The 26,601-nt window shown below is 41.6% G+C and overlaps 1 protein-coding gene across 1 annotated transcript in view; it reads left to right on the plus strand.

The window, feature by feature from the left end:
• Nucleotides 1-26,601, plus strand: part of PPEF1 (protein phosphatase with EF-hand domain 1) — a 142,692-nt gene that overhangs the window by 102,851 nt on the left and 13,240 nt on the right. Inside the window, exons 11-16 of the mRNA XM_047765102.1 lie at nucleotides 1,801-1,967; nucleotides 4,716-4,752; nucleotides 5,824-5,973; nucleotides 10,570-10,716; nucleotides 18,906-19,091; nucleotides 20,922-21,064. Of these exons, the coding sequence (XP_047621058.1) occupies nucleotides 1,801-1,967; nucleotides 4,716-4,752; nucleotides 5,824-5,973; nucleotides 10,570-10,716; nucleotides 18,906-19,091; nucleotides 20,922-21,064 (830 nt within the window). The remainder of the gene's footprint in view (nucleotides 1-1,800; nucleotides 1,968-4,715; nucleotides 4,753-5,823; nucleotides 5,974-10,569; nucleotides 10,717-18,905; nucleotides 19,092-20,921; nucleotides 21,065-26,601) is intronic.

The raw sequence follows: 26,601 nt of genomic DNA on the forward strand, positions 1-26,601 counted from the left end.
ATCTGTATCCTTTCCTCTTAGTCTTTCCCTGGATTAAGGACTTTTTTTTTTTTTTTTTTTAATCGTTACCACTATTATTTGGTTAGAGTATTTCCTTGAGCATTTTCCTCTCTGAAACATGTGGGTGCTATATTCTCTAAATGCAAGCGCCTTGAATTTCGTTTCCTCCTCTGTTAAATGAGAATGCTGTTTACTTCTGTGTCTCTAGCACCTAAAACTGCGTCTAGTACATAACAAACAATCAATACATGTTCGTGAGCATAGGTATCATGAGCTCTTTCAAACTTCAGGCTGAGCCTCTTTTTCTTTTTTGGCCTCCCCATGGCATATGGAGTTCCCAGGCCAGGGATTGAATCTGAGTCGGAATTGCCACCTATGCCACAGCTGCAGCAGTGCCAGATCCTTAACCTACTGTGCTGGGCCGGGTATCAAACCTGTGTCCCTGCCACTGCAGAGACACTGTCAATCCCATTGTGCCACAGCGGGAAAGCCTAAAGTCTTTTTAACCATAGAAAGTTCCCGCTCTTATTTGTGTAATGATTGCTTCTTCTCCATCTGTTCCTTTTTCCTGATCGTGGAATGCTTATTATTGGCATATTAGGTCTCTTGGCTCTGAGCTCTAGTCTCTTACTCATTCTTCATGATTTCCATCATTTTGCCTTTTGCGCTGAGAGATTTTTCATTTGCTTGTTCTTTTAGGTCAGGAATGTATTTTTCAACTATTCCTTCTTTTAGTTAGCTCCAGTCTATTGATATTTTAAATTTTAATGGCATATTTTCTTTCTTTCTTTCTTTCTTTTTGACTTTTTTTTTTTTGTCTTTTTAGGGCTACACTTGCGGCACGTGGAGGTTCCCAGGCTAGAGGTCTAATCGGAGCTGTAGCTGTCGGCCGACACCACAGCCACAGCAACGCCAGACTCGAGCTGCATCTGCAACCTACACCACACCTCACAGCAACACCGGATCCTGAACCCACTGAGCGAGGCCAGGGATCGAACCCACAACCTCATGGTTCCCAGTCGGATTCGTTTCCACTGAGCCACTACAGGAACTTCTGAATGGCACATTTTCAATGTCAGGAGTTATTAACTTTTTGTGCTTTATTTCATGGTACTTTTATTTTTTTTCTAAATAAAGTTTTCCCTGTCTCCTCCTGCAGTCCTGTCTCATTAGGGGATGGGACTTTAATAGATCTGGTTGGTCCGCCTTTTTCTAGTTACTGGATCCCCTTAAGTATTAGGTTATTTTCATTTTTCATTTTTTGCTTAAACTAGGTTAAGCCTCTCCCTAGTTGGAGGTATAACACTTTCTACTCTTGCATCAAGAATGTGAGAGGACATCTCTATGTGTGTGGAGATAGGCTCCTCATTCCCTCTTTGCAAATTACAGGAGTCACATCCCGGAGCAGTTAAACATAGGATCCCTTGGAATGAACAACTTGCCCTTAGTCCAGTGTTCCTCCTTGGGTAGAAGTTTCACTCTTCTACCCAAGGAAGAGATGAGAGTCGCCATTTTTGACAGGACAGATAACAGGTTCTTTCAGAGAAAACTCATAGTAGGTGGTGGTGAGTAGAATCTTCCTGTCCCCAGCTAATTCTTCACTTCCAAGGTCCCTTACAGGAGATGCCTGCCCCGAAAGAGTGAAGCTGGCTCACTGGCTCGAGTGAGCGAGCAGGTTTTTCCCAGTGGAAGAGCGGCCTCAGCCTCCTTCCTCCTTGGCCACAGGGACGTTCAGTACAAAGCCCGCTTTTAAAAGCACCTTCTGTTCACTGCTTGTGTTTTCCCCTCTTGCTTCCGCAGAACGGCCTCCCCTCAGTGAGCAACCCGTATGTGTTCAATGGTGATTTTGTAGATCGGGGCAAAAATTCCATGGAGATCCTGATGATCCTGTTTGTGAGTTTCCTTGTCTACCCCAATGACCTGCACTTGAACAGAGGCAACCATGAAGATTTTATGATGAATATGAGGTAACCTAGGCCTATAGATTCCCACTTTCATTCCCCATTCTGGAAAATGCTGCCAGGCTTAGTTCCTAACAGACAGTGAGAGGAGAGTGTAGAGAAGTGAGAAGAGGAAAATCTCCAGGAAGACTTGACTTCTTACCCCTGTTTAGTTGCGCCAGTCTTCTAGTGTGTGACTCTAAATTGCTCCAAAGTCCTCTTCCTACCTCTTCTTTCTTTTTTTTCCGTTTTGCTTTTTAGGGCTGCACCGCAGCATATGGAGGTTCCCAGGCTAGGCGTCCAATTGGAGCTACAGCTGCCGGCCTCCACCACAGCCACAGCAACTCGGGATCCGAGCCGCGTCTGCGACCTACAGCACAGCTCACAGCAGCGCCAGATCCTTAACCCACGGAGTGAGGCCAGGGATCGAACCTGCAACCTTGCGGTTCCTAGTCGGATTCGTTAACCACTGCGCCACGACGGGAACTCCTCCTCCCTCCCTTTTCTTCCGGTTCTGCCTTCTGCCTTCTCTTGCGTTCTTCCTCCCATGCCCACCCTCTGCAGGCCAAATCATGTGCTGGGTGGACGTGTTAGGCCAGGTTTGGAGGTGTGCGAGGTTCTGTGAACAGGTTTAGGTTTGGGGGAATCGCTCTCTTGCTCCTCTTTTGGCTGGCTTCGGACGTTGTCTCAGAAACTAGTACTGTGTTTTTCACTGATGTGTGTATTTTTAATGACACGGTGATTGCTTCTGGCATAGTTATTCATAAACACATTTGAGAACAGCTGTAATGTAGCGTTTCAACTATCTGACTCACTGGAGGTTTGAGGAATCAAGATTGGTTAAATGATTTCCCAGTTTTTGCTGAAAGTCGCAGTAAGTGGCAAGTGTTCTCCTTTCCCTTCTTTCCTCCTCTTCCTCCTCCTCTTTTTCCCCTGTCCCTTCCTCTTCCTCTCCTTCTCCTTGTCTTTGTCTTTCACTTCTTGTTTATGAATAAGAGAATCTAGTTCGCTCTAGGGAAGTAGAAGGCCTGGCATGTTTCATGCATTGGTCTTGGGGTTTGGGGCAACTGATTAGTTTTGTAGGGCCGTTTGGGCATCTGGCCTGAGTACACAGCTTCATTTCTAATCCTCAGATGTGGAAGTAGATGCTAAGACGATGAAGAAACTCCCAAGGCTGTTTTTAGAGGCCCATTATATGTACTATAGCTCAGTACGTTGATTCGGGCATGTCCTTTATGCTTCCATTTATTTAGCCAGTCGATTATATTTATGTAGTGCCTAGGATAGTTAATGAAAGTGACACGGCCCCTGCCCTCCTAGAGTTTACATCTAGCAGGGAAGACACGAGGTGAGCCGGTTTTCCAAGGGTGATGAGTTCCTAAAGTTGGGTAATGGATGGTTCTCCCACAGAAGTGTGGCGTCAGCCCTGAAGGATGAATTGGGCGATCAAGAGAGGCTCGTAGCAGGGGGAGTGGGAAACAGTGCTCCACGGTGAGGAGACAACTTGCACAGAGTTTGAGAAAAGACTTTTTAGACTTGGAAGACATTCACGATGGCAGGAGCATAGATGCAAGGACAGGATGGTACCTGATGGGGCTGGAGATGTAAGGAATGACTGACGGTGTAAAGAGACTTGGACTTTCTTCTGAGGATGAGAGAAAACCATCGAAGAATATTATAAAATATGTGTTTTTAAACCGCAGCTGGGAGAGTAATTTGGAAAGACGCAAGAATGGATATGGGAGGTCAGTTAGAACGTAGTGAAGAGATAGGGGAGGGATTCTCATTTAGACTAGGGTGGTGGAGGCGGGGATGGAAGGAAGTAGATCGTTGGAGCAGTTTTGGGTAGTGATTTAAGACTTGCTAACGTGCTACGGGGGACTTGGAAGAAGACAGATCAAGGGTGGCCTCCAGGTTCTTAGTTTGAATTAGGAATATCACTTATACTGGGAACGTGATAAGAGAAGAAAGTGGGAAAGAGAGAATGATGAGTTCCTTCTGAGGGAGGCTGACCCGAAGTGCTGCTGAGTAGGCAGGACTGAGTTCATCTTGGAAAACCTAGCGTTACACTGCGGGAGCTCTGCGAGACGTGATTTGCGTGGAAACCAGAGGTGAGTATGCTGTGTTGGGACTTCACGGTGTCGGATGTGCAAGGTCTATGTTATCATCCTAAGGCAAGAAAAGGAGTTGAAAAAACGTTTTCATCATTAAATCTCCCATTGTGACTGCTATTCTATTCAGGCATTAAAATTTGCGACCCTTTCTATGAAAACCCTCGATACCGTTACATGAACTCCATCAGAGAGGATCAAGAGCCAGCTTACTGTCTTCGATGCCTTTCTTTGTCTCTGTTCCGTCTTCTCCTCCCTCCCTCATCATTCATTTACTACGAGATATAGGGGGTCTGAGCACTTCCCTCTAAATGAAAAGCCTTCCCTCAGCTGCCATAGCACACGTGTCGGCACTTACCCAGCCTGTGCCTACCACATATTCCTTAGGTTGTCTTGTAATTGTTTCATGAAAGTCTGTCTTTTTGCCCAGTTAGACTCTAAGCTCCTTGAGGGCAGGGACAATGTCATGGGCCTCTTTTGTTCTTTCCCATCATGCCTCACAAAGATTTGAGTAAGTCATAGTTCCACCTAAAGTCTTGTTTTTTGAGTTCTTGATACTTGAGACAGTGGGATGTCAAGGGCTCCCTTTTCTGCATGACTCATGTAAGTAGCACTTATCAGCATGTAATGAAATAGTTGAGATCCTTTTTTTTTTTTTTTCCAGGTATGGCTTCACAAAAGAAATTTTGCATAAATATAAGGTAAGACTCATCTACTTCTTTTTTTGGTATTCTTTTTGCTATTTATACATGGAAGCTTTTTTTAAAAAAAGAATGTGTACATGTATGTGTGACTGGGTCACCTTGCTGTACGGTAGAAAATTGACAGAACACTGTAAACCAGCTATAATGGAAAAAATAAAAATCATTATATATCTATATATAAAAAGCCCTCAAGAAGGGTAACGGGAGAACTAGTCCGAATTCATGCCAATACAATAAAAGGGCAAAAGAAAGCCCTGGCTGAGCTGTAGACCTATTGTTCTTCCTGGATTAAACCAAGCGTTTTCATTGTGACTTTTGTGTAAGTTTCAGCATAGATATAAACATATTCCATTGTTTTAGAGGTACCTGGGATTTGTTTTACTCAGGCATAGTAAAGCGTGCAGACATGGAAGTGACTGTCACAAAAGAAAAGCTTTTTACTTACAGTTCCTTAGAAACGGGATGCAGGGCACATCAGATCAGGGGGCCACGCGGGGAAGCACCCCTATGGCATTCCGAGGCAGAGGCGAGGAGGGGAAATGGGAGCCAGTGCCTTTATTGTGGTTTGCTTGGGAAGAAACGTGTAATCAGGCCGTGTAATCAGGTTTAGGGTTGGCCAGGCTGAATCATTTCAGCGGACTCTGGGATTTAGGGGTTGGCCAGGATTGTCTGATACCTGGTCCTGAGGTGATTGGAACAGGGAAATAGTGGCCCTGAGTTTGAGAACCCCAGAAAGGACTAGTTGGGAGGTTGGGCTCTCCATAGGTTGACTTGCAGATGAAAGGAACTTCATTTACATACAAAAGGCAAGTCTTCTACCACCCCTCAGAATTAACTCGCCTTGGGAGGGATGGTCTCTTCTCGAGGGGCGGTGAGGCACCAAGATCGTCCAGGTATTAGAAACACAGAGCAAAAAGACATGATTAATGCACACTAGTTAGTTAGAGACTCCATCCTGACCTCCTTTGGGTGGCATGAAGACTTTTGTTTTGTCGTCCATATGTTGGGACTAAGTCAATAAACTTGATCCTGTGAGAAACACAAACTTACTCAAGCTCTTGCTTACAGCTACATGGAAAAAAAATCTTACAAATCTTGGAAGACGTCTATACTTGGCTCCCCATTGGTACAATCATTGACAATGAAGTCTTGGTCATACATGGAGGGATATCCGAGTCCACAGACCTGAATTTACTCCACCGTATAGAAAGAAACAAAGTAAGAAGCACTGTTTGCATGAATCTTGGCTCAGAGATGTATAAAGGGATATGTCCCACCCTTCATTTATTATTTTATGTTGATTTGTTTTAGTGGTTGTTGTAGACCTGAAAAGATTCGTACAGATTTTAAGAAATTCCGTGATTGCATGATGTCGACTAAAAAAATATGCACGACCTAAAAGTTGAGGGTTATGTTTTACTAGGTGGACAAAACTGAGGTCTTAAGCCTGGGAGGCAGCAGCTCAAGTAACCTTGAGAGGAGGTAGGGGGGAAGCTAGGATATATAGGAGTTTTGCAACAAAGGGCAGGTAGTAGGAACAATAGATTATTATTAATAAAAGAAAACCAGGTATCTCCTGTTAAGGAGTTTAGGACTTTTCTTTGCATGGGGAGATGCAAGGCTCTGGGCTCAATGAAATCACTCCTTGGATGTGCACCTCAGCTCTGGGGCTGGATCCCCTGTTTTCCCCTCCTGAGGGCTCACCTTAGGGAGTGGCTGCCAAGTCTGCTGGCTGCTGGATGGCAGGTATTTTTTGTTTACTTCCTGAGTTCCCTCAAGGCTGGGGGGCGGTGGGGGTGGGAGCCGGGACAAAAGTGGCTGCCACTGCTGATGACTGTGACATCCTTCACTTACTGATATGGCAGGCAATATTTTATTTCTCGATGATAATGAAACTAAGTAGATAACATCTACGTATGGAAGATACAGTCTTAAAAATTCATGGTGCAAGTGGGAAAATGAGGACGTGCTGGCACATCATACCGTTTCTAAAAGTGAAAAATCCCGGAGTTCTCTTGTGGCACAGTGGGTTAAGGATCCAGCATTGTCACTGATGTGGCACAGATTCGATCCCTGGTCCAGGAACTTAGACATGCTACAGGCACGGGGGTGGGGTGGGGTGGGGGGAAATCCTGGTTTTTAAAAGTTAAAATTTCTAACTAATTAATATTAATTAGTTATACGCAACATAAAAGTTACCACTTTAACCATTTTAAAGCATTTGAAAACGGTTTAGGGAGCTTTGGTGGCATTAGGGACTTCCACACTGTTGTGCAGCCATTGCTGCTGTCACTACCATCCATTTCTAAAACTTTGCCTCCTCCCCAACTGGAACTCTACCCATTCAACACCTAATTCCCCATTCCTTCTTCCCCAGCCCTTGGCAACTACCAGTCTACTTTCTGTCTCTTTGAATTGAACTGCTCTAGGTGCCTCATAGAAGTGGAATCATACAGCAATTTATTTATGAATTGATCTCATTTCCCTTATAATATATTCCACATGGCTCAGGGTAATTCGGGGGAGACTATTTTAATATTTTAAACCTAAGTAATCATAATCAATATAACAGAAGCAGAGCAGGCATCTGGATAGAACCTCTGAGGAAAGCGGCTGTGTGGGGCCTGTAAAGCTCCCGGACTGACTCGACAGGTTTCTCTGGCTGGGCCTTGCAGAGGGACTGGACTTGTCTTCCTCCTGTACCCGAGCCCAGCCAGTGCTCCCAGACTAGGGGTCCACGGGGTGCCACTTGGGCACAAGGACCAGTAGCAACTCTGGAACCAGATGATCGTGTGTGGTTCTAGTGAGAAACCTGAACCCTTACCGCTCGGGACTGGTAATCAGCCTCCAACCCGTCTAGGCAAGTGGGGTCTAGAGCCAGAATTTGATTTGGTGTAGACAGAAATGTGACCCCTATTCACATGGAGTTTTTAGAGCCCCCATACCATTATACATATATGCATGGCAATGTTGCTGCTGACTCCTTCTCGTCCTTTTAATTGCAGCTTAAAAATACCCCTCCTCTGGAAAGCCATCCATGACCTGCAGACTAGATCAGGTTCCCTTCCGTATGCTCCCCAGCCCCTTGTCCCTGTCCCGCATAACACTTTCCAAAATGAAGGAAGGAATGGCGGTGCTGTTGGTTTGCTATCCTCCCCTGCTTCTCTAGTTCACCGGTAGAACCCCAGCACCAAGATGTATCGAGTGTTAATTAATGTTCGTTGAATATCTCCTAAGAGATTCAAGACCAAAGTAGGGAAGACGTGTGACAAAACTGGACAAAAACTTTTTGACAAGTGCTTTCTTGTTTCTCGTGGTGATTTTACATACCCTCTTCCCCAGCCTCACCCAGTGATGACTGTACTTCTTGATTTATACCTGTTATTCCTGGTGTAGTTGTTAAGAGCACCCCCTTTTACTCTCAAAAATATCCCAGTTGCAATATTTTAAGCCCCCCCCCCCACTTTAAGGCATCTTTCCTATGATATTAGCAAAGAGTCAAGCCAAGAAGATGTTTTGATCAACATGAGATAGTCGTTGTTGACATAATGAGTAGCTATGATTCTAGCCAAGAGCAAGGGAACATGATGTTTTTGTCAGTCACATTTGGCAAGCACACGGCAGGAATTACTTCACCACCATTCACCCTATGACAACAGCACTTACCAGCCATGGCACCCACGACCAATTGATCAGCTTCAGAACTTTTCCTTCCTGAGGTTAGCCTGAGAAGCCAGCCCTCTCTAGGGCTTTTTGAGACATTAAGAGCGTGTCTCTGGCCTGCCCATCCCTCTCTCTATAGAGACACTAAATTGAGGGCCGCCTTAACCTAGTAAACACCATCACGCAGATGTAGCTGGCATTACATCTATTACATCCTGCTTCTGCTACTTCCTGGCTGGGGGACAGGGCATGGTACCAAAGTTTTCTAAGCCTCAGTTTCCATACCAATAGGTTGAAGCCGAAAATACCTATCACATTGAATTGTTGGGAGGATGAAGTATAATTACCTAGATGAGGAAAATGGCATAGAGGAAGCTCTGAACATAACGCTCTCTTCTCCAGCTCTCTCCTCTTTTTCCTGATACCTGAAACTGAAGTTTGAATTTCCATCACCACGACAGACCCAGGGGAGAAATTTTGGGGCCAGGTTTCCTAGGATACCTCAAATTTCACCCCCTTTGGAGACCATTTTTGCATCTACTGATAAGGCTAGTCTTAAAGGTAGAAATTTGACATGTATTTTTTGTCTACCCCTCCTTGACTGAAGGTGAACTGGTAGCACACACTTGTTGTATGAAGTAATTGAAGTGCAATCAAAGTGGTAGGTTCAAGCCTTTAGAACTCTTTTGTATCTCCAGATGAGATACAAAAAACATATTGCCAAGTTCAGTTTTATGACCCCCACTTTTCTATCCATTAGGACTCTCCAAGGAGTGGCCATGCTTCGTGGTTGTTGTGATATAATTGTTAATAGGGGAGGGGTAGAGTTGGAGGAACTCGATGACAACCTCCATTCTATGTTCATTAAAGGTATTTTGCAAGGTCGGTAGGTTGGGGGAGTGGTCATCGCAGAGGGACAGGGAAGGAAGATTCTTTAAGACTGAGACTCTAGTTTAGGACTCTTTCAACTCCATGGCAAGGGATGTGGGAAAGGATGGCTAATACGACCCCCAGGATGATGTAGTGCTTTAGCGGGGCTGGCAAAGGATCCTGATCCCAAGTGGCCTAGTAAACAGCAGACCCACATGTACTGAAGTGACCATGTGGTTTTGCCTGATGACCTTAACAGAAGTGAGTTGTGTGGACCCAAGTCCAGAGTGTCCTTCCAGAATATTCTGCTCTAAGACCTGGGCATATTTGTTGGGGTGAGACAGGGAGGATAGGCTGTGAACTCAACTAATAGTAGCTGAGATTGAACTTTCAACCATCTCAATGAGACCGGACCTCAGAATAAGCTTCAACTTTATTTTCGAAAGATAAAGGTTAAGATTTTATACACCCTAGTTTATAGAAGAAACTTAAGTCCTACCCCAGAGAAGTGTCCATCACGGAACTAAGGCCACCAATGTAATAGAAATATTGTTTCAAGTTGTTTTTTTATAGAGGTATGGTGCTACAAAGAAACAAGTATGAAATTATAGGTTATGTAAGGGAATGTAGAAAGGATCGTAGTAATTGATGTCCTCTCAGAAAGACCTTTTATTTCCAAAGAAATACATCACCTTTTTTTTTTACCGGTATTAGAGAACGTAGGCAATTGCTGGCAGGGCAGATTGAGAACCTAGCACCTTGAAGTCGAAGGGCTTCTAACGTTTTCAACTTTGTCCCCTTTGCAAACTTTCTTGGATACAGATGTGCTTTCATTTCTCCTGGAAAACACAACAGAAGGAAGAACCACCATCTTCTTAAAAGGTGTTTCTGAACTCAAGGTCTCTTGGTTCTGTCTTGGCCCCATGTAGAGATAAAGGGAGACGAGTCTCCCCTTAGCATCTTCGATTTGCTGTCATGACACCGCAGAACATGCTAACACTGACTTCTCTGCCCCTCGGGTCTTTAGAAACGCTAATGGGAAGCTTCCCTGTATGACAGTGTCTCTAGTTGAAAAACATACAAACAGAACTTAACAGGCTCACTTTATAGAGATCAGTGGATCAATAAGATGAGGCAGGTGGGTGAGATGGAAAAGGTGACCATGTGTTTTACACTGGGGGGGCGGCACAACCGTATAGACAACATAGCAACTAGTGCTGAAATGTCTCCATGCTGCGCACTAGGCATAGAGTTTGGCTAAATTAAGAATTTGTTTCGTAGATGAAATCTGTGCTGATGCCACCAATTCCATTAGATGGAGACCGTGTTAGCGAGAAGAAAAATAAAGTAGGTGCAACCAGTACTGCTCAAGGAATCAGAGCCGATGGATCCGCTTCTGAACAGTTAACAAAGCATGAGTGGGAACAGGTAAGTAATCAAACTGATCACTGAGGTGGCAAAGAAGATGCAGCAAAGATGGCGTCCCTTATATGGATAGAAAGGGACTTACCTTTCTAGACAGATCATATCCTTCTCTCTAAATTCATTACTATATTTTTTAACAGCTTAATTGGAAATATTTAAATATCATATAATTCACTCATTTAAAGTATATACTTCAGTGGGTTTTGGTATATTCATGATTCTGTACAACGGGCCCCACAATCTATTTTTAGAGCATTTTCATCCCCTGGAAAAGGTACTCCACACACCTACTAGCAGTCACTCCCTATTCTCTCCCCCACGCCACCACCATCCCTGCGGACTTAGGCCACCGCCAGTTTCCTTTTGGTCTTAGTAGATTTATCTGTTTTTGTACGTGTTATAGAAATGGCCCCATATAGTATGCGATCTTTTACCTCTGGCTTCTTTTACTCACCCATAGCAAAAGAAATGCTTTGTGCTTTTGGTGTTGTATCTAAGAAGCCATTGCCTAACCCCAAGTCATGACGATGTATTCCTATGTTTTCCTCTAAGAGTTTTATAGTTTTAGCCTTTGTATTTAGTTATCTGCCCCATTTTGACTTAATTTTTGTATATGGCACGAGGTAGATGTCCAGATTCATTCTATTTATTGCATGTGGATATCCAGTTATCACAGCACTATTTGTTAAAAGGACTTACTCTTGTAGAAGTCAAAAAATCAATTGCCCATAAATATGAAGGTTTATTTCTAGATGTGTTTCTGTTCCATGAGCTATATATCTATCCTTATATTAGCACTACACAGTTTTGATTACTGTAGCTTTGTAGAAAGTTTTGAAACTGGGAAGTGTGAGTTCTCTACCTTTTTTCTTCTTTCTCAAGATTGTTTAGATTGTTTAGACTACTCTGGGTCCCTTGACCTTCTATATGAATTTTAGGATCAGCTTGGTATCCAAAAAGATGTGGGATTTTAGTAGGGATTGCCTTGAATCTGTAGATCAATTTAGTTATTATTACAGTCTGAACAGTATTAAATCTTCAATTTCATGTACTTGGGATGTCCTTCCATTTGTTTAGATCTTTAATTTCAACATTGTTTTATAATCACATATACTTGTTTTATTAAAATTATTCCTAATTTATTCCCACATTTTTTTATGCTCTTTTAAATAGAATTGTTTCCTTAATTACATTTTGGATTGTTCATTGCTGGTATATATTGACTTTTGTGTACTGATCTCATATTGTGAGCCTTGATAAACTTGTTTATTCATTCAAATAGTTTTTAGTGGATTCCTTGGGACTTTGTAGATGCAAGAGCTTATTATGTGTGAATAGAAATAGTTTTGCCTCTTCCTGTCCAATCTGGCTGCATTTTATTTGTTTTTCTTGCTTCGTTGCTTTATCTAGAACCCCTACTTCAGTGTTGAATAGAAATGGTAACAGTAGACATGCTCATCTTATTTTTAATATTGGGGGGAAGCAATCAGTCTTTCACTGTTAAGTCTTTCAGCTGTTCATTTGTGTATTAGCTACTTCATCAGATTGAGGAATTTCTCTTCTGTGCCTACTTTCTTGAGTTTTTTTTTATCATGAAAGTGTGTTGGACTTCATCAAATGCTTTTCCTGTATCTATTGAGGTGATCATGTATTGTTTGTCCTTTATTCTACTCATGTGGTATATGACATTAATTTCAGATGTTAAACCAACTTTACATTTCTGGGGTAAATTCTACCTGGTCATGATGTGTAACCCATTTTATATATTGCTGGCTTCATTTTTCTTTTTTTTTTTTTTTTTGGTGGATTTTTACATATGTTCATGAGGAATATTGGTCTGTAGTTTTCTTTCTTGTGATGTCTTTGGTATTTGTGTAAGATTGACTGCATAGGATGAGTTGGGAAGTATTATCTCTTCTGTTTTTTGGAGGAATTTGTGAAGGATTGAATTCTTCTTCAGATGTGTGGTAGAATTCATCAGTGAATCCAACAGCGTCTGGGCTTTTTTCTTTGTAGGCAGTTTAAAAGTTGATAATGCAGTTTTCTTGCTACAGTTCTATTCAGATTTTCTATTTCTTCTTGAGTAGTTTGTATCTTGGTAGCCTTGATAGTTGGTATCTTCCTTGAAATTTGTCCTTTTCATCTAATTTATCTCATTTGTTGGCCTCAAGTTGTTTGTAATAAATATATATGAAATATATATTAAAATAAATTGTTTAATTTCTATAAGTTGTTAGCGATGTTCCCTCTTTCATTTCTTTTTTCTTTTCTTCTTTTTTTTTTTTTTGCCATGTCCACAGCATGCAGAAATTCCCAGGCCAGAGATTGAACTTGCACCACAGCTGCGACTTGAGCCACAGCAGTGACAATGTTGGATCCTTAACCCAAGAGATCTCCTCCTCTTTCATTTGTGAAAGAGATCTCCTCCTCTTTCATTTCTGATTTTAGTAATTTGAGTCTCTTTTTTTTCTTGGTCAGTCTTGCTAATGTTTGTCAATTTTGTTGGTCTTTCAAATGATCAACTTTTGGTTTTATTGACTTTTTTCTCTTGTTTTCTCCATTGTTTAAGCTTCTCTCCTTCACTTATTTCTGCTCTAATCTTTATTATTTCCCTCTTTCTGACTTTTTTAGATTTATTTTGCTCTTCTTTCTCTAGTTACCTAAGGGGAAAGGTAGTATTGTTGATTTGAACTCCTTTTCTAATGATGCTATGAATTTCCCTGTAAGTACTGCTTTAGCTCCATCCCATAAGTGTTGGTCTCTTGTGCTTTTGTGTTCAATCATTTCAGAGTATTTTCTAATTTCCCTTGTGATTTTTTTCTTTAACCTATGTGTTACTTAGGAATGTGTTGTTTAATATGCATTTTTGTGAATTTCCCACATTTCTCTTACTGATTTGTACTTCAATTCAGTTATGGTTGGAGAACATACTCAGCATGATTTAAATCCTTTTTAAAACTTATTGAATCTTTTACGTGCACTAGCATGTGGTCTATCTTGAAAAATGTGCCATGTGCCCCTGAGAGGAAAATGTATTCTGCTCTTATCGAGTGGAATGTTTTATATATATCTTTTTTGGAATACGTTTATAATAATTGGTTTGAAATCTTAGTTTGCTAATTTGACTTCTAATCCCCTCAAAGGCAGTTTCTATTGTCGCTTATTTTTCCCTGAGTATTTTTTTTCTTTGCATGTCTTGTGATTTTTTGTTGAAAACTAGACATTTTAGGTAATATATTGTAGTAACTCTATTCCTCTGGTCCTCTGGGGTTTGCTTTTTTGCTCATTTCTATGTTCAGTGACTTGTCTGGACTGGTTTGGTGAAGTCTGTTCCTTTTCGGGGCATAGCCTCTGATGTCACTCCTGACAGGGTGCTGCCTTGGTCGTGAACGCAGTTTCCCTGACTACCAAGGAAGGTTGTAGCTTTAGCTAGGCTCTCTTCAGCTATCTCTTTCCCTGATTACCCCTTTAAGCTTTGGCCCATCTGCCTCTTCTTGTATAGACCCAGCTATTAGCCTTCACTAATTGCTAGCTGATTGTGCTGTTGTTTTTCCTAATGCCCTGGGGCTCACAAATAGCTCTACAATCTGATCCCATTAAAGCTGGACTCCTTTGCAGGGGGAGGGTGTTGAACATCTTCAAGGCTTATTCTGGCCAGAGGGGTTTTTCTCATCTATTCCTTTCCCTGATTCTATCAATTAAACTTCTAGCTGGTCTACTCTTGTTAGTAGCCATACTAGTAATACTAGTAGCAAGCCCTCTTCTTATTGGTTACCCCCAAGAAGCCCCTGTTTCTTGATTCTGTACCCTTATATCTTGGTTGCTGAAAATGTTAAAGTAAAATGTGATTTCTGTTGTAAAATATAATCAATGTGGAGAAAGAGAGCTGGGAGGGAAGCGAGAGAAGAGAAAGAGATAGTAAGAGATAAGTAGAATTCATCACTGGCATGTGTATCCAAAGTCTTTTAAAATGAAGTAAGTATAAGAGGCATCTTATAGCAAGTAGGAAAGGATGCCTCCTTAAATTTTTTTTTTTTGCCTTTTTAGCTATTTCTTGGGCCGCTCCCACGGCATATGGAGGTTCCCAGGATAGGGGTCGAATCGGAGCTGTAGCCACCGGCCTACGCCAGAGCCACAGCAACGCAGGATCCGAGCCGCGTCTGCAACCTACACCACAGCTCACGGCAACGCCGGATCCTTAACCCACTGAGCAAGGGCAGGGACCGAGCCCGCAACCTCATGGTTCCTAGTCGGATTCATTAACCACTGCGCCACCACGGGAACTCCAAATTTTAACATCCATATTCCAAAGATCAAAGGTTATGGTGAATAAAAAGGGTGATGCCCAAGAGATTGTAGGTGCACAAGAAGAAAATCACGGCCTCTGGAAGCCTAGATGAGTAAGAATTACAGAGAGATGGAGCCTTAAGAAGTGTGAGAGAGGAAACCGAGAGTCATTATTCTGTAATAGAACCTCCCCTCACCCCAACAATATGTGAGGCATCTCACAGACTCGTTGTACGTGACTGGAGCTGACACAGGGTATAATTGACCAGAATCTCATTCCCAATATTTTAGTAATTTCAGTTATGCCTTTAATTTTCTTTCCTCAGTTCCCAGTATATTGTAGACATGCACACTCTAGTTAGCTAGAGTTGAAATTTCCTGATAGAAACTAATTTCGCAGTTACTTTATTTTTTAATTTTGATGAACTATGTTGCAATAAAAAATCATAGGTTATTTGCTCCATGGAAGTGCATGATTCTTGGCAGAGTGCTATACTTTAAATTTTATCTTATGTTCCCCAAGATGTGGGGCCTATATGGACTCATGTAATAATAAGCAAATATGTTAAGTGAGAAGTACTATGGAAAAAACTAAAGCTAGAACAAGGTTAGGGGAAACTGAGAACTGCAGGTAGGGGACAGAGTTGCAATTTTAAATAGGGGAGTCAGCTTTACTGAGAAGGCTCCCAAAACTGAAATGGCTTTTCTGCAGTCACTTGGCTAGTCACTGAATGATAAAGCAGTATTAGAGCCCAGGTCTATGCATGCTCTTTTTAAAAAGGGAATGATGGCTTAAGAGTGACAGGTGGTCTCAAGAAGGAAATGAACTAGTCTAGTCTCCCCTCATCCAATGAGGTGAGGGATCAACAAGGAGTAGGCATCTAAAGAAATCTAGATACCCGGCAGGAAGGTTTGGGCTGAACACAGCTTTTAAGACAACATGTTCAAAGGCTGCAAGGAGGACAAATAACTAAGGGAAAATACAGAAGAATAGTGAATCTATAGTATTAGTGTCTTAGAAAAAAAGCATTTAGATATATCATCCAGAGCCATTCTCTCTCCCCTAAAAGCACACTTTTGGAAACTGGATTACTTAAAACTGTAGACAAGCATGGGACACTTCTTGTAGGATTTATTTTGGATTTAGGAGGTTTAAAGGCGGAAACACAAATAGATTTTTGTTGACCAGGTCACATAAAAGCTGTCATTCCGTAAAACCTTTCCAACTTTTGGTTTGAAAAATTTCAGGAAAGAATGTTGTAAATAATTATTCTTTCATGCACTTATCCCCCCAAAGGCCCTTGCATTTCAGAGGAGAGGATGTTGTTGAGAGGAAAGAGATTGCCTCTGCCGCAAAATTTGTTTCACCAAACAAAGGGCCCTATATTGAATTTTTCATTTGTGAGCCTCAGAATTAAACCTATCTTGTGGTCACAGCCTGGGTCAACGGAGTCAAGTGAGTGAATTCTGGACAGAGAAAAGAAATGCAGAATTCATAGAATGGATGATTCTGATGAAGCTCACGCATATAAAACCAATACCCCTTGTGACTTTGAGTCAAAGAAAATTGAATGTTAGCTACATCTTCCTTGTTTCATTGAGGAGTCAGCTAAGGCCCAAATAGGTTAAGTGATTTGTCCAAGGCAACACAGGTGACACTTGAAGAGCTAACTCCATGGCCAGTGCTTATTAGAGTTCAACAGAGTCCCATCATATGTACCTTTATGTAGAGTTCGACTGTATACATATGACAAAAAGGAGAAAAAAGTATAAAATTTTAGTTTTATTTAATTTATCATGTTATACATTATCACATATATAAAATATTCACACATCCATATGAGTGTATAGGATTGTACATTCAAAATCATGTGTACTGTGCTTTAAGAGTAATTTAAAAGCTTTTCCAGGGGTAATTTTGGCTATAAATGACTTGCATCTCATGTAGAATTTAAAACTACATCCCAGAGTTTCCGTCGTGGCTCAGCAGAAACGAATTTGACTAGCATCCATGAGGTCGCAGGTTCGGTCTCTGGCCTCGCTCAGTAGGTTAAGGATCCAGCATTGCCGTGAGCTGTGGTGTAGGTCGCAGACACAGCTCAGATCTGACGTTGCCGTGGCTATGGTGTAGGCCGGTGGCCACAGTTGCAATTCGACCCCTAGCCTGGGAACCTCCATGTGCCGCAGGTGCGGCCCTAAAAAGACAAAAAACAAAACAAAACTGAATCCCCTTCCTCCTTATAAAACACACCATCTCATGTTCTGTGTTTTCTCCTTCATTACACTAGAGGTCAAATCATGTCTCCTAAACATGAATTCATGGTGTAAGAACCAGATATGGCTCAGTTTCTAATGAAAGTGTTATTTTTGTCATAAACACCAGCAAAGTGAGTGCCATTGTATTTATTTGTAGGGTAGGGCTGTGCCAGCGTTAGAATTCCGTGGAGTTAAGGAGCCTCCTGATCTGAATCTACTTTGGGTGGTTTTAATTCTCACTGCACTCTTTCATCAAAAAATCCCTCATCTGCAGGTGTCTGGCACGTGCCTGGCACAGGGTTTCTCTGGTTCTGACGAGGCGCTTAGCCTTCCACAGCAGCTCTCCTACCACTTCTGTCCGCTCCACCTCACTGTCTTTCCCCCTCGCTCATTTCTAGTTCCCATTCAGTACCATCCATTCAGCTTTAGTGGGACAGCCGCTCTGTTCTTCTTTTGAAGATCTGATTCGGACCCACTAGAATAACGGCACAGCTTAAAATGCATGCTTCTTCATGCCCCGCAAAGAAATATGTGGAAAATACAGACCTTAGAATCATAGTCCATTAGAACCGTGAGATTCTTTACAAGCCATCCGGCCCCAAAGGAACGTGAGACCCAGAGACGCTTCTCAAAGTTGCATAGCTTAAGCTACAAAGCTAGTTTTTCTGTACTGCTGCGGGAGCTCTTACAGGAGATGTTTAAGTAAAGAAACCTTGTATGTAGATCAGAGCTACAAATAGGGAGCCCCCAGTTTTTTACTAAAAACTCTTAGACACTTGGGTCTTGGGTCCCGAGCGTCATGTACCCTGCATGTGCCTCTCTCTTAACCCTCAAGGGAAATGTTATTCTAGTCACATGCTTGTGGATTTCAGAGGCCACAGTGTAGAAACAGGTCAAGGGCTAAATGTACTGCTAAACTGAGAATGTACTTATCTAGGGGAGGCAAAAAGTGAAGGAGATGCTTTAGAAGATATTCCTGGATGAACAGTTGTCTGTGTTTGTGATGGGGAAAAGGCTTCCTCATGCTGTGGACTCAACAGGACAAAAACCGGGCCCCAGACCCCGGCTGGGAGACCTACCTTATCTCTTTGAACATATTAAAAACACCAAATGTTTGTTCATTGTGGGGAGCTACTGACTTCCTTTGAATGTGGCAGTGAAGTTCTTTTTAAGAGAAAAGACCTTGTAGATTTTGAAGTTATGAAACAAATGCGATGGGATTTTTAAAGGAAAAAAAAAAAAAAAGCCCAAGGGCTGCTTCTTCATGATGACTAAGTATTGCTGCATTAGTTATTGGGGATGAGCAGAAAGACACGGTGGTGGCTATGGGCAGTAATATTATTCTGCAGGTTCTCTTGTGGCATCTCGGGTTAAGGATCTGGTGTTGTCACTGAGGTGGCTTGGGTCACTGCCGTGGCATGGGTTCGATCCCTGGCCTGGGAACTTCCACATGCCATAGGCATGGCCCCCAAAAATTTATTCTCAAAAAGATTTATGGAGGAGGTGAGTACAAAACAGTTTCGAAGGAGGAATGAGAAATAGTAAGACTTTGGCATCACTTGAGCTCATATCTGTGGAATAGAAGTTGGATTCTAAAAAGATAAACTCTGATTTGTAAGTGGCAGCCTAATCTGGTTTGTTGTTTCAAGGTTGTGGATATCCTGTGGAGTGATCCCCGAGGCAAAAGAGGCTGTTACCCAAACACAAGTCGAGGAGGGGGCTGCTATTTTGGACCAGATATTACCTCCAAGATTCTTAATAAATACCAGCTGAAGATGCTCGTTAGGTCTCATGAATGTAAGCCCGAAGGGTATGAGATCTGCCATGATGGGAAGGTAAGCTGACAGTGACATCAGCACGGTCCCTCACCCTCAGAGATACTTGGTTTATTTCCCTGATCTTCCCCAATCCCAGAGATAGAAGCTCTGACACTAGACACTAAGGACACACAAGGAGAGGTTTTGTTCTGTGCACAAGGCGAGTCTCCAGGAGTGGGGTTAAGAATGTACTCATCCCCAAGAGTGCTCAGTGGGTTAAGGATATGGCATTGTCACTACAGCGGCTCAGGTCACTGTGGTGGGGCAGGTTCGATTCCTGGCCTGGGAACTTCTGCATGTCGTGGGTGTGGCCCAAAAAAAAAAAGCAAAGAATGTCCTTATTCTTACCCAGCACAGAAAGGCAGCCGTGAATCCAGCTTGCTCTCTTTCACCCATTGCACTTTCCCTGTGCAGAGCACAACCATAAAACACACTTGCTTTCACTTACTGAGTAGGTGATTGATAGCAAGTCCCTCATAGGCAGTTTCACTGCAGCCATTAAAGTGGAAGGTGTTGCGCTTCTTCACTGGTGTCTGAGAGGCTGGAGAGATGAGGTCTGAGGAGCTGGTTTCTTGTCCCGAGTTGTCCTGGGATGCCCCCATTTCTCATAGGGAACTGCAGTAATTAAAAAGACTACCAGGGAGTTCCCTTTGTGGCACAGTGGAAACGAATCTGACGAGGAACCATGAGGTTGTGGGTTCAATCCCTGGCCTCGCTCCGTGGGTTAAGGACCTGGCATTGCCGTGAGCTGTGGTGTAGGTCGCAGATTCGGCTTGGATCCCATGTTGCTGTGGCTGTGGTGTTGGCTAGCAGCTGTAGCTCCAGTTGGACCCCCAGCCTGGGAACCTCCATATGCCGCAGTGCGGCCCTAAAAAAAAAAAAAAAAAAAAAAAGGAATACCAGGAGTTCCCTTGTGGCCCAGTGGGTTAAGGATCCAATGTTAACTGCTGTGGCTCTGGTTACAGCTGTGGTGTGGGTTTGATCTCTGGCCCGGGGAACTTCCGCATGCTACCGGCACGGCCAGAAAAAAAATGGAATACCATATTCTGTAGGCTTTCCTTCTTCTATTTCAACACTTTCACTTTTTAAAACTGTTAGTTCATTGGAGGTTCATACTAACAATGCCAGATGGTTAAAGCAGGTATTATTTCGGGTTTCTTTGTAATAAGGAAGCGGAGAGAAAATAGCAGTGGTTTGTGTGAAGTGACATACTTATTAGGGCAAGACGGGGCCTCAACCAGGTTTCCTGTCACTGAGAAGTATTACCCTCCCATCCTCCTCCAAGCCCCCAGGCATGGTTCCTTCCCAGCAGAGTGGTCTGGGCCCATATCTAGCCACTCTTTCTGTGACCTTAAAGCACTGGTTTTGTGTGTGTGTGTGTGTGTGTGTGTGTGTGTGTGTGTGTGTGTGTGTTGGGCAGGTCTGAGACCTCTAAAGCAGTCAGCTACAGGCAAAAGAAAAGGACTGTGATACTAGACAGGTTTTATTTTGAATGCTCGAATATCACAAGGGAGGAAAATAAAGGCTTTATTACCCCCTTGGAAAATTAGAATTTGCAAAACTGAGCATTAGGGAGGATTCTAAGATGTGGAACTAAAATTGTTCACAGGATTGCAAGGCCATGCACTGTGGGGATGAGTGGCTAGAAGTTAGTACTCCTGGAGACACTGATTCAAAAGCCTTGTTTCTCTTTGATAGAATCACAGGAAATCCCATCAGACTTGGATAATTTATGTGGATTTTGAACTTTGATTTTTGCTTTTTAAGAATGGAGCTGTTTCTGATTTTATGGAAGGATCTTTTGAGAACCAACTCTGTGCAAACCTGACGCTGTTTTTCTTTAACCAGGTTATCACTGTATTTTCTGCATCTAATTATTATGAAGAAGGAAGCAATCGAGGAGCTTACATCAGAATGAGTTCTGGTACAACCCCCCGATTCTTCCAGTACCAAGTAACTAGGGCAACGTGCTTGAGGCCTCTTTACCAAAGGTGTGTATGTATGCTCTAAGGAGGTTTCTGACTTCTGGTACTGGTGGCCAAGTAGATCCATCCTAGTGTGTCGAAGAGCAATCACCAGAGTGATAAAAATGACTTTATTGGTCACTCATTGGTATAAACAACATGGAAGGAGTTCCAGAAACTAAGCAGTGACTGTGCTCATATTGGAAACCAGGGTAGCAGTTTTCAATGTGTAGATCTCTCTCTCTCTCTCTCTCTCTTTTTTTTTTTTTTAAAGGGCCGCACTGCGGCATATGGAGGTTCCCAGGCTAGGGGTCCAATTAGAGCTGCAGCTGCTGGCCTCCACCACAGCCACAGCAACTCAGGATCTGAGCTGCATCTTTGACCTACACCATAGGTCACAGCAACGCTAGATCCTTAACCCACTGAATGAGGCCAGGGATTGAACCCACACCCTTCTGGATCCAAGTCGAGTTCGTTACTGCTGAGCCAAAACAGGAATTCCATTATACATCTCTTCGTTAGATAAAGCAGTCAGCATCCACGAATAGTCCCTAACTGAATGTAAGGAAGGAAGTTCTCTGTACCCACCTGGTCCTGTAACCTCCAACCTTCTCTGTCCCCAGACAGCCCGGTCTGCTCTTGCCTCTTTGTCTCTTCTCTACCCGGAAGTGTATATGCCAAGAGTTGAGTGTCTCTCCATGGGATGGAATTCATAGCTTATCTTTCTTTTCTCCCTTTGACATTATCTTTTTAGTTTTTCGGTTTTTTTTTTTTTTTTTTTTTTGGTCTTTCGTCTTTTGAGGGCTGCACCTGCCGCATATGGAGGTTCCCAGGCTAGGGGGAGCTACAGCTCCCAGCCTACGCCACAGCCACAGCAACGCCAGATCTGAGCCGAATCTGCGACCTTCACCACAGCTCATGGCAACGCCGGATCCTTAACCCACTGAGCGAGGCCAGGGATTGAACCTGCAACCTCATGGTTCCTAGTCGGATTCGTTTCTGCTGTGCCACGACAGGAACTCCAGTATTTTTTATTATAAAATGGAAATGTTTATTGTTAGTAAGTGAGACAAAACTAAGGTATATATAGAAAATATCAATGATCTTCCCTCCTATGACTTCTCAGTAATTCTGTTCCCCAGAGGCAACTGAAATTATAGCCTGGAAGGAACCCTTCCATCCTCTTCGCCTTGCTCCTACAAAAATAGACCAGCAATTACTCATTCATTGAATTTTTAAAATGTTGAGGACCTGCTATGTGTCAGGCACTGTTCTAGGCACAAGTGGTATTGCAGTAAACAAAAGAGGCAAGGAGTTCCTGTCATGGCTCAGTGGTTAATGAACTCGACTGGGATCCATGACGACGTGGGTTCGATCCCTGGCCTCACTCAGTGGGTTAAGGATCCAGCATTGCTATAAGCTGTGGTGAAGGTCGAAGAGGCGGCTCAGATCTGGCGTTGCTGTGGCTGTGGTGTCAGCCAGCGGTTACAGCTCCGATTCAACCCCTAGCCTGGGAACGTCCACATGTCGTGGGTGCAGATCTAACTAACTAAATAAATATAAAAGAGGAAAAAGTCTTTTCCCTCATCAAAGCATATCCCAGTGAGAGGAGAAAGGCAGTGAACAACATACATTTTTTTATCTTTACAAAAGATAGAATCATACTGCACACTCCTCTACAACTGACTCTTTTCCTATGGGTTGTGTTGTGAACATCATTCCAAGTTAGTGCATATAGACCTAACTCACTTTTTCTAGTAGGTACATACTATTCTGTAGTATACATATACCATAACAATTATGGATAACTAAATATTATTCAATTGATGGCCATCCAGATTGTTTCTAGGGTTTTGTACTTAAAAAGTAATACTATAATAAACATTCCTATGTGTGTGTGCATATATATATATTTATAATCTGTAAGTTTTGAGTGCTTTTTTAAATATAAGATTTCAAAAATGTGAGATTTATGTTTAAAATTTTGCTAGATAATCCAAAAGAGTTGCAACAGTTAACAGTGTAGAGAACAATATATCAATTTCTCCATATCCTCATTAGTCTCAGATATTATTACCCTTCTTAATTTTTTTTTTTTTTGGTCTTTTTGCCATTTCTTGGGCCGCTTCCGTGGCATATGGAGGTTCCCTGGCTAGGGGTCCAATCGGAGCTGTAGCCACCGGCCTACGCCAGAGCCACAGCCAACTCGGGATCCGAGCCGCATCTGCAACCCACACCACAGCTCACGGCAACGCCGGATCCTTAACCCACTGAGCAAGGGCAGGGATCGAACCCGCCACCTCATGGTTCCTAGTCGGATTCGTTGACCACTGAGCCACGACGGGAACTCCTGAAATCACATTTTATAATTTCCTTGTAACTTTTGGACTCTCACCTTTAGTAGAAAAATGTCTCCACATAGATGATATATATAATTTTAACAGCTTGGCTACCAAGTTAAAGTATCCAGTTCAATAATATTTAGTATATTTACATAGTTGTGTAACCATCACCGTAATCTAATTTTGGAGTATTTGTTCCATCCTAAAATGAAAACTTGTATCCATTAGCAGTCACTCATCATTATCACCTCCATTCCCCCACCCCCGTGTCATAACTCTAATCAACCACTAATTTACTTTCTGTCTCTATAGATTTGCCTCTTCTGGATATGTCATGTAAATGGAATTACATAATATATGGTCTTTTGTGACTAGCTTCTTTTACTTAGCACAATGCTTTTGAGGTTCCTTCATGTTTAACATGTATCAAGACTGTTCTTTTTTATGGCTGAAAAGCATTTCATTGTATAGATAGACCTGATTTTCTTTGTTCATCAGCTAATAAAAATGAAGGTTGTTTCCTTGGCTATTATGAATGATGCTATTTTGGTTTTCTTTTTTTTTGGTTTTGTTTTTTTTTTCTCTTTTTGGCTGCACTTGTGGCATGTTCTAGGGCCAGGAATTGATCATTGCACCACAGCAGTGACAATATTGGATTGTTAACCTGCTGTGCCACCAGGGAACTCCTTAAATTTATATTTTAACTTAAGTATGGTTGCTATACAGAGTTGTAATAGTTTTTAGTGGATTCTAAGAGATTTTCTATAAACAAGACCACATTATTTGTGAATGGGCATAGTTTTACTTCTTCCTTTCCAATCTGGATGCCTTTTATTTCCTTTTCTTGCTTAACTGCCTGGTTGGAACTTCTAGACCGATGTAGAATAAAAGTGGTGAGAGCAGAGATCCTTGTCTTTTTCCTGATCTTAAGAGGGACATATTCAGTCTTTCATCATTAAGGATATTAGCTATGTGTTTTTTTGTAGATGCCCCTTATCAGGTTGAGTAGGTTTCCTTCCGTGCTTAGTTTGTTGAGTGTTTTTATCAAGAGTGCTGGATTTTATCAAATACTTTTTCTAAATCTGTTGAGATGATCATGTGGATTTTGTCCTTTATTCTATCAATATGGTATGTTATATTGATTAATTTCAGATGTTAAACAAACCTTGCATTCCTGGGGCAAATTCCGCTTATTAATGGTGTATAATTCTTTTTATATGTTGGTGGTTTCGGTTTGCTAGTCTTTTGTTGAGGATTTTCTATCTATATTCATAAGAGTTATTGGTATATAATCTTTGTCTGCTTTTGGTACTGTGGTAAACCTGGCTTTATATAATAAGATGGGTAGTATTCCTACCTTTTCTATTTTTTGGAAGAGTTTGTGGATGATTGGTAGTAATTCTTCTTTAAATGTTTGGTAGAATTCACTAGTGAAGCCATCTGGCCCTCAGCTTTTCTTTGTGAGAAGGTATTTGATTACTTACTCCATCTTTTTCCTTGTTCCAGGTATGTTCAGTTTTCTATTTCTTTTTAGCCACTTTTGACAATTTGTAACTTTATAGGCGTTTGTTTGCTTCATCTAGGTTATCTAATTTTTGGTGTACAGTTGTTCATAGTAGTCCCTTATGATCCTTTTTATTTCTGTAAGGTCAGATGTGATTACTCCTCTTTCATTTTGATTTTTCTGATTTGATTTGATTTTAGAAATTTGGGTCTTCTTTTTTTTGGCCAGTCTAGCTAAAAGTTTGTAAATTTTATTGATCTTTTCAAATGACCATTTTTTGTTGACTTTCTCTGTTGTTTTTTATTTCTCTATCTCATTTACTTCTCCTCTATTCTTTATTATTTCCATCCTTGTGTTTGCTTCAGGTTTTAGTTTACTCTATTTTTTTATAGTTTTTAAAGATAGACGTTATTTATTTGATATTTTTCTTCTTTTTTAATATAGGCATTTATAGGTATAAATTTTCCTCTAAGCACTGCTTTAGTTGCATCTCATATGTTTTAGCATGTTGCCTATACATTTTCATTCATTTTCAAGTATTTTTTATTTCTATTATGATTTTCTTTGACCTGTTGCTTATTTAGGTTGTGTTGCTTAATTTCCTCACATTTGTGATTTTCCCACTTTATTTGTTATTAATTTCTAATTTATTTTTTTGTAGTCATAAAATATATTTTGTATGGTTTTAATCATTTTATTTTTGTTTTTGTTTTTTGTCTTTTTGCTATTTCTTTGGGCTGCTCCCGCGGCATATGGAGGTTCCCAGGCTAGGGGTCGAATCGGAGCTGTAGCCACCGGCCTACGCCAGAGCCACGGCAATTCGGGATCCGAGCCACATCTGCAACCTACACCACAGCTCACGGCAACGCCGGATCCTTAACCCACTGAGCAAGGGCAGGGACCGAACCTGCAATTCCTAGTCGGATTCGTTAACCACTGCACCACAACGGGAACTCCGTCATTTTAAATCTATTGAGATTTATGTTATGGCCTAACATAAGGTCTCTTGTGGAGAATGTTCCATATGTGCTTTGGAAGAATATTGGCTGTTGTTAGGTGGAGTATTTTATACAGATCTGTTAGCGCTAGTTGGTTTATAGTGCTGTTCAAGTCTTTTCTATCCTTTCTGTTCTTATATCCCAGTTGTTCTTTCTGTTATTAAAAGTAGATTATTGAAGTCCCCAATGATTATTGTTGAATTGTCTGTTTCCCCCCTCAATTCTGTCAGTTTTTGCTTCATGTAGTTTTGGGCTCTGTTTTTAGGTTCATATATTTTTTTTTAATAATTGTTTTTTCTTTTCCTCTTGACTGACTGTTCTTTTATGATTATAAAATCTCTCTTTATCTCTAGTAACAGCTTTTGTTTTAAAGTCTATTTTATCTCCTATTAGTATGGCCAGTGTAACTATGGTTGCTGTTTGCATGGTATTCCTTTTTCCTTCAAACTCTTTGCATCTTTGTGTGTCTCTTGTAGACAACATATAGTTAAATCTTGGTTTTTTAATCCAGTCTCACAAGCTCTGCATTTTTATTTATTTAATCCATTCACATACAGTGTTATTACTGATATGGTTGAATTTACATCTGCCATGTTGCTTGTTTTGGGAGGTATGTGACTCATACGTACTCTGTTCCTCTGTTTCTCCTTTATTTTGAATTTATTTTTATAAGTGGTCTGAGGCAGATCCAGACATTTAGTTAATTAAGCTAGCACCATT

The sequence above is a fragment of the Phacochoerus africanus genome, chromosome X, assembly GCF_016906955.1.
Source record: "Phacochoerus africanus isolate WHEZ1 chromosome X, ROS_Pafr_v1, whole genome shotgun sequence".
NCBI lineage: Eukaryota > Metazoa > Chordata > Mammalia > Artiodactyla > Suidae > Phacochoerus > Phacochoerus africanus.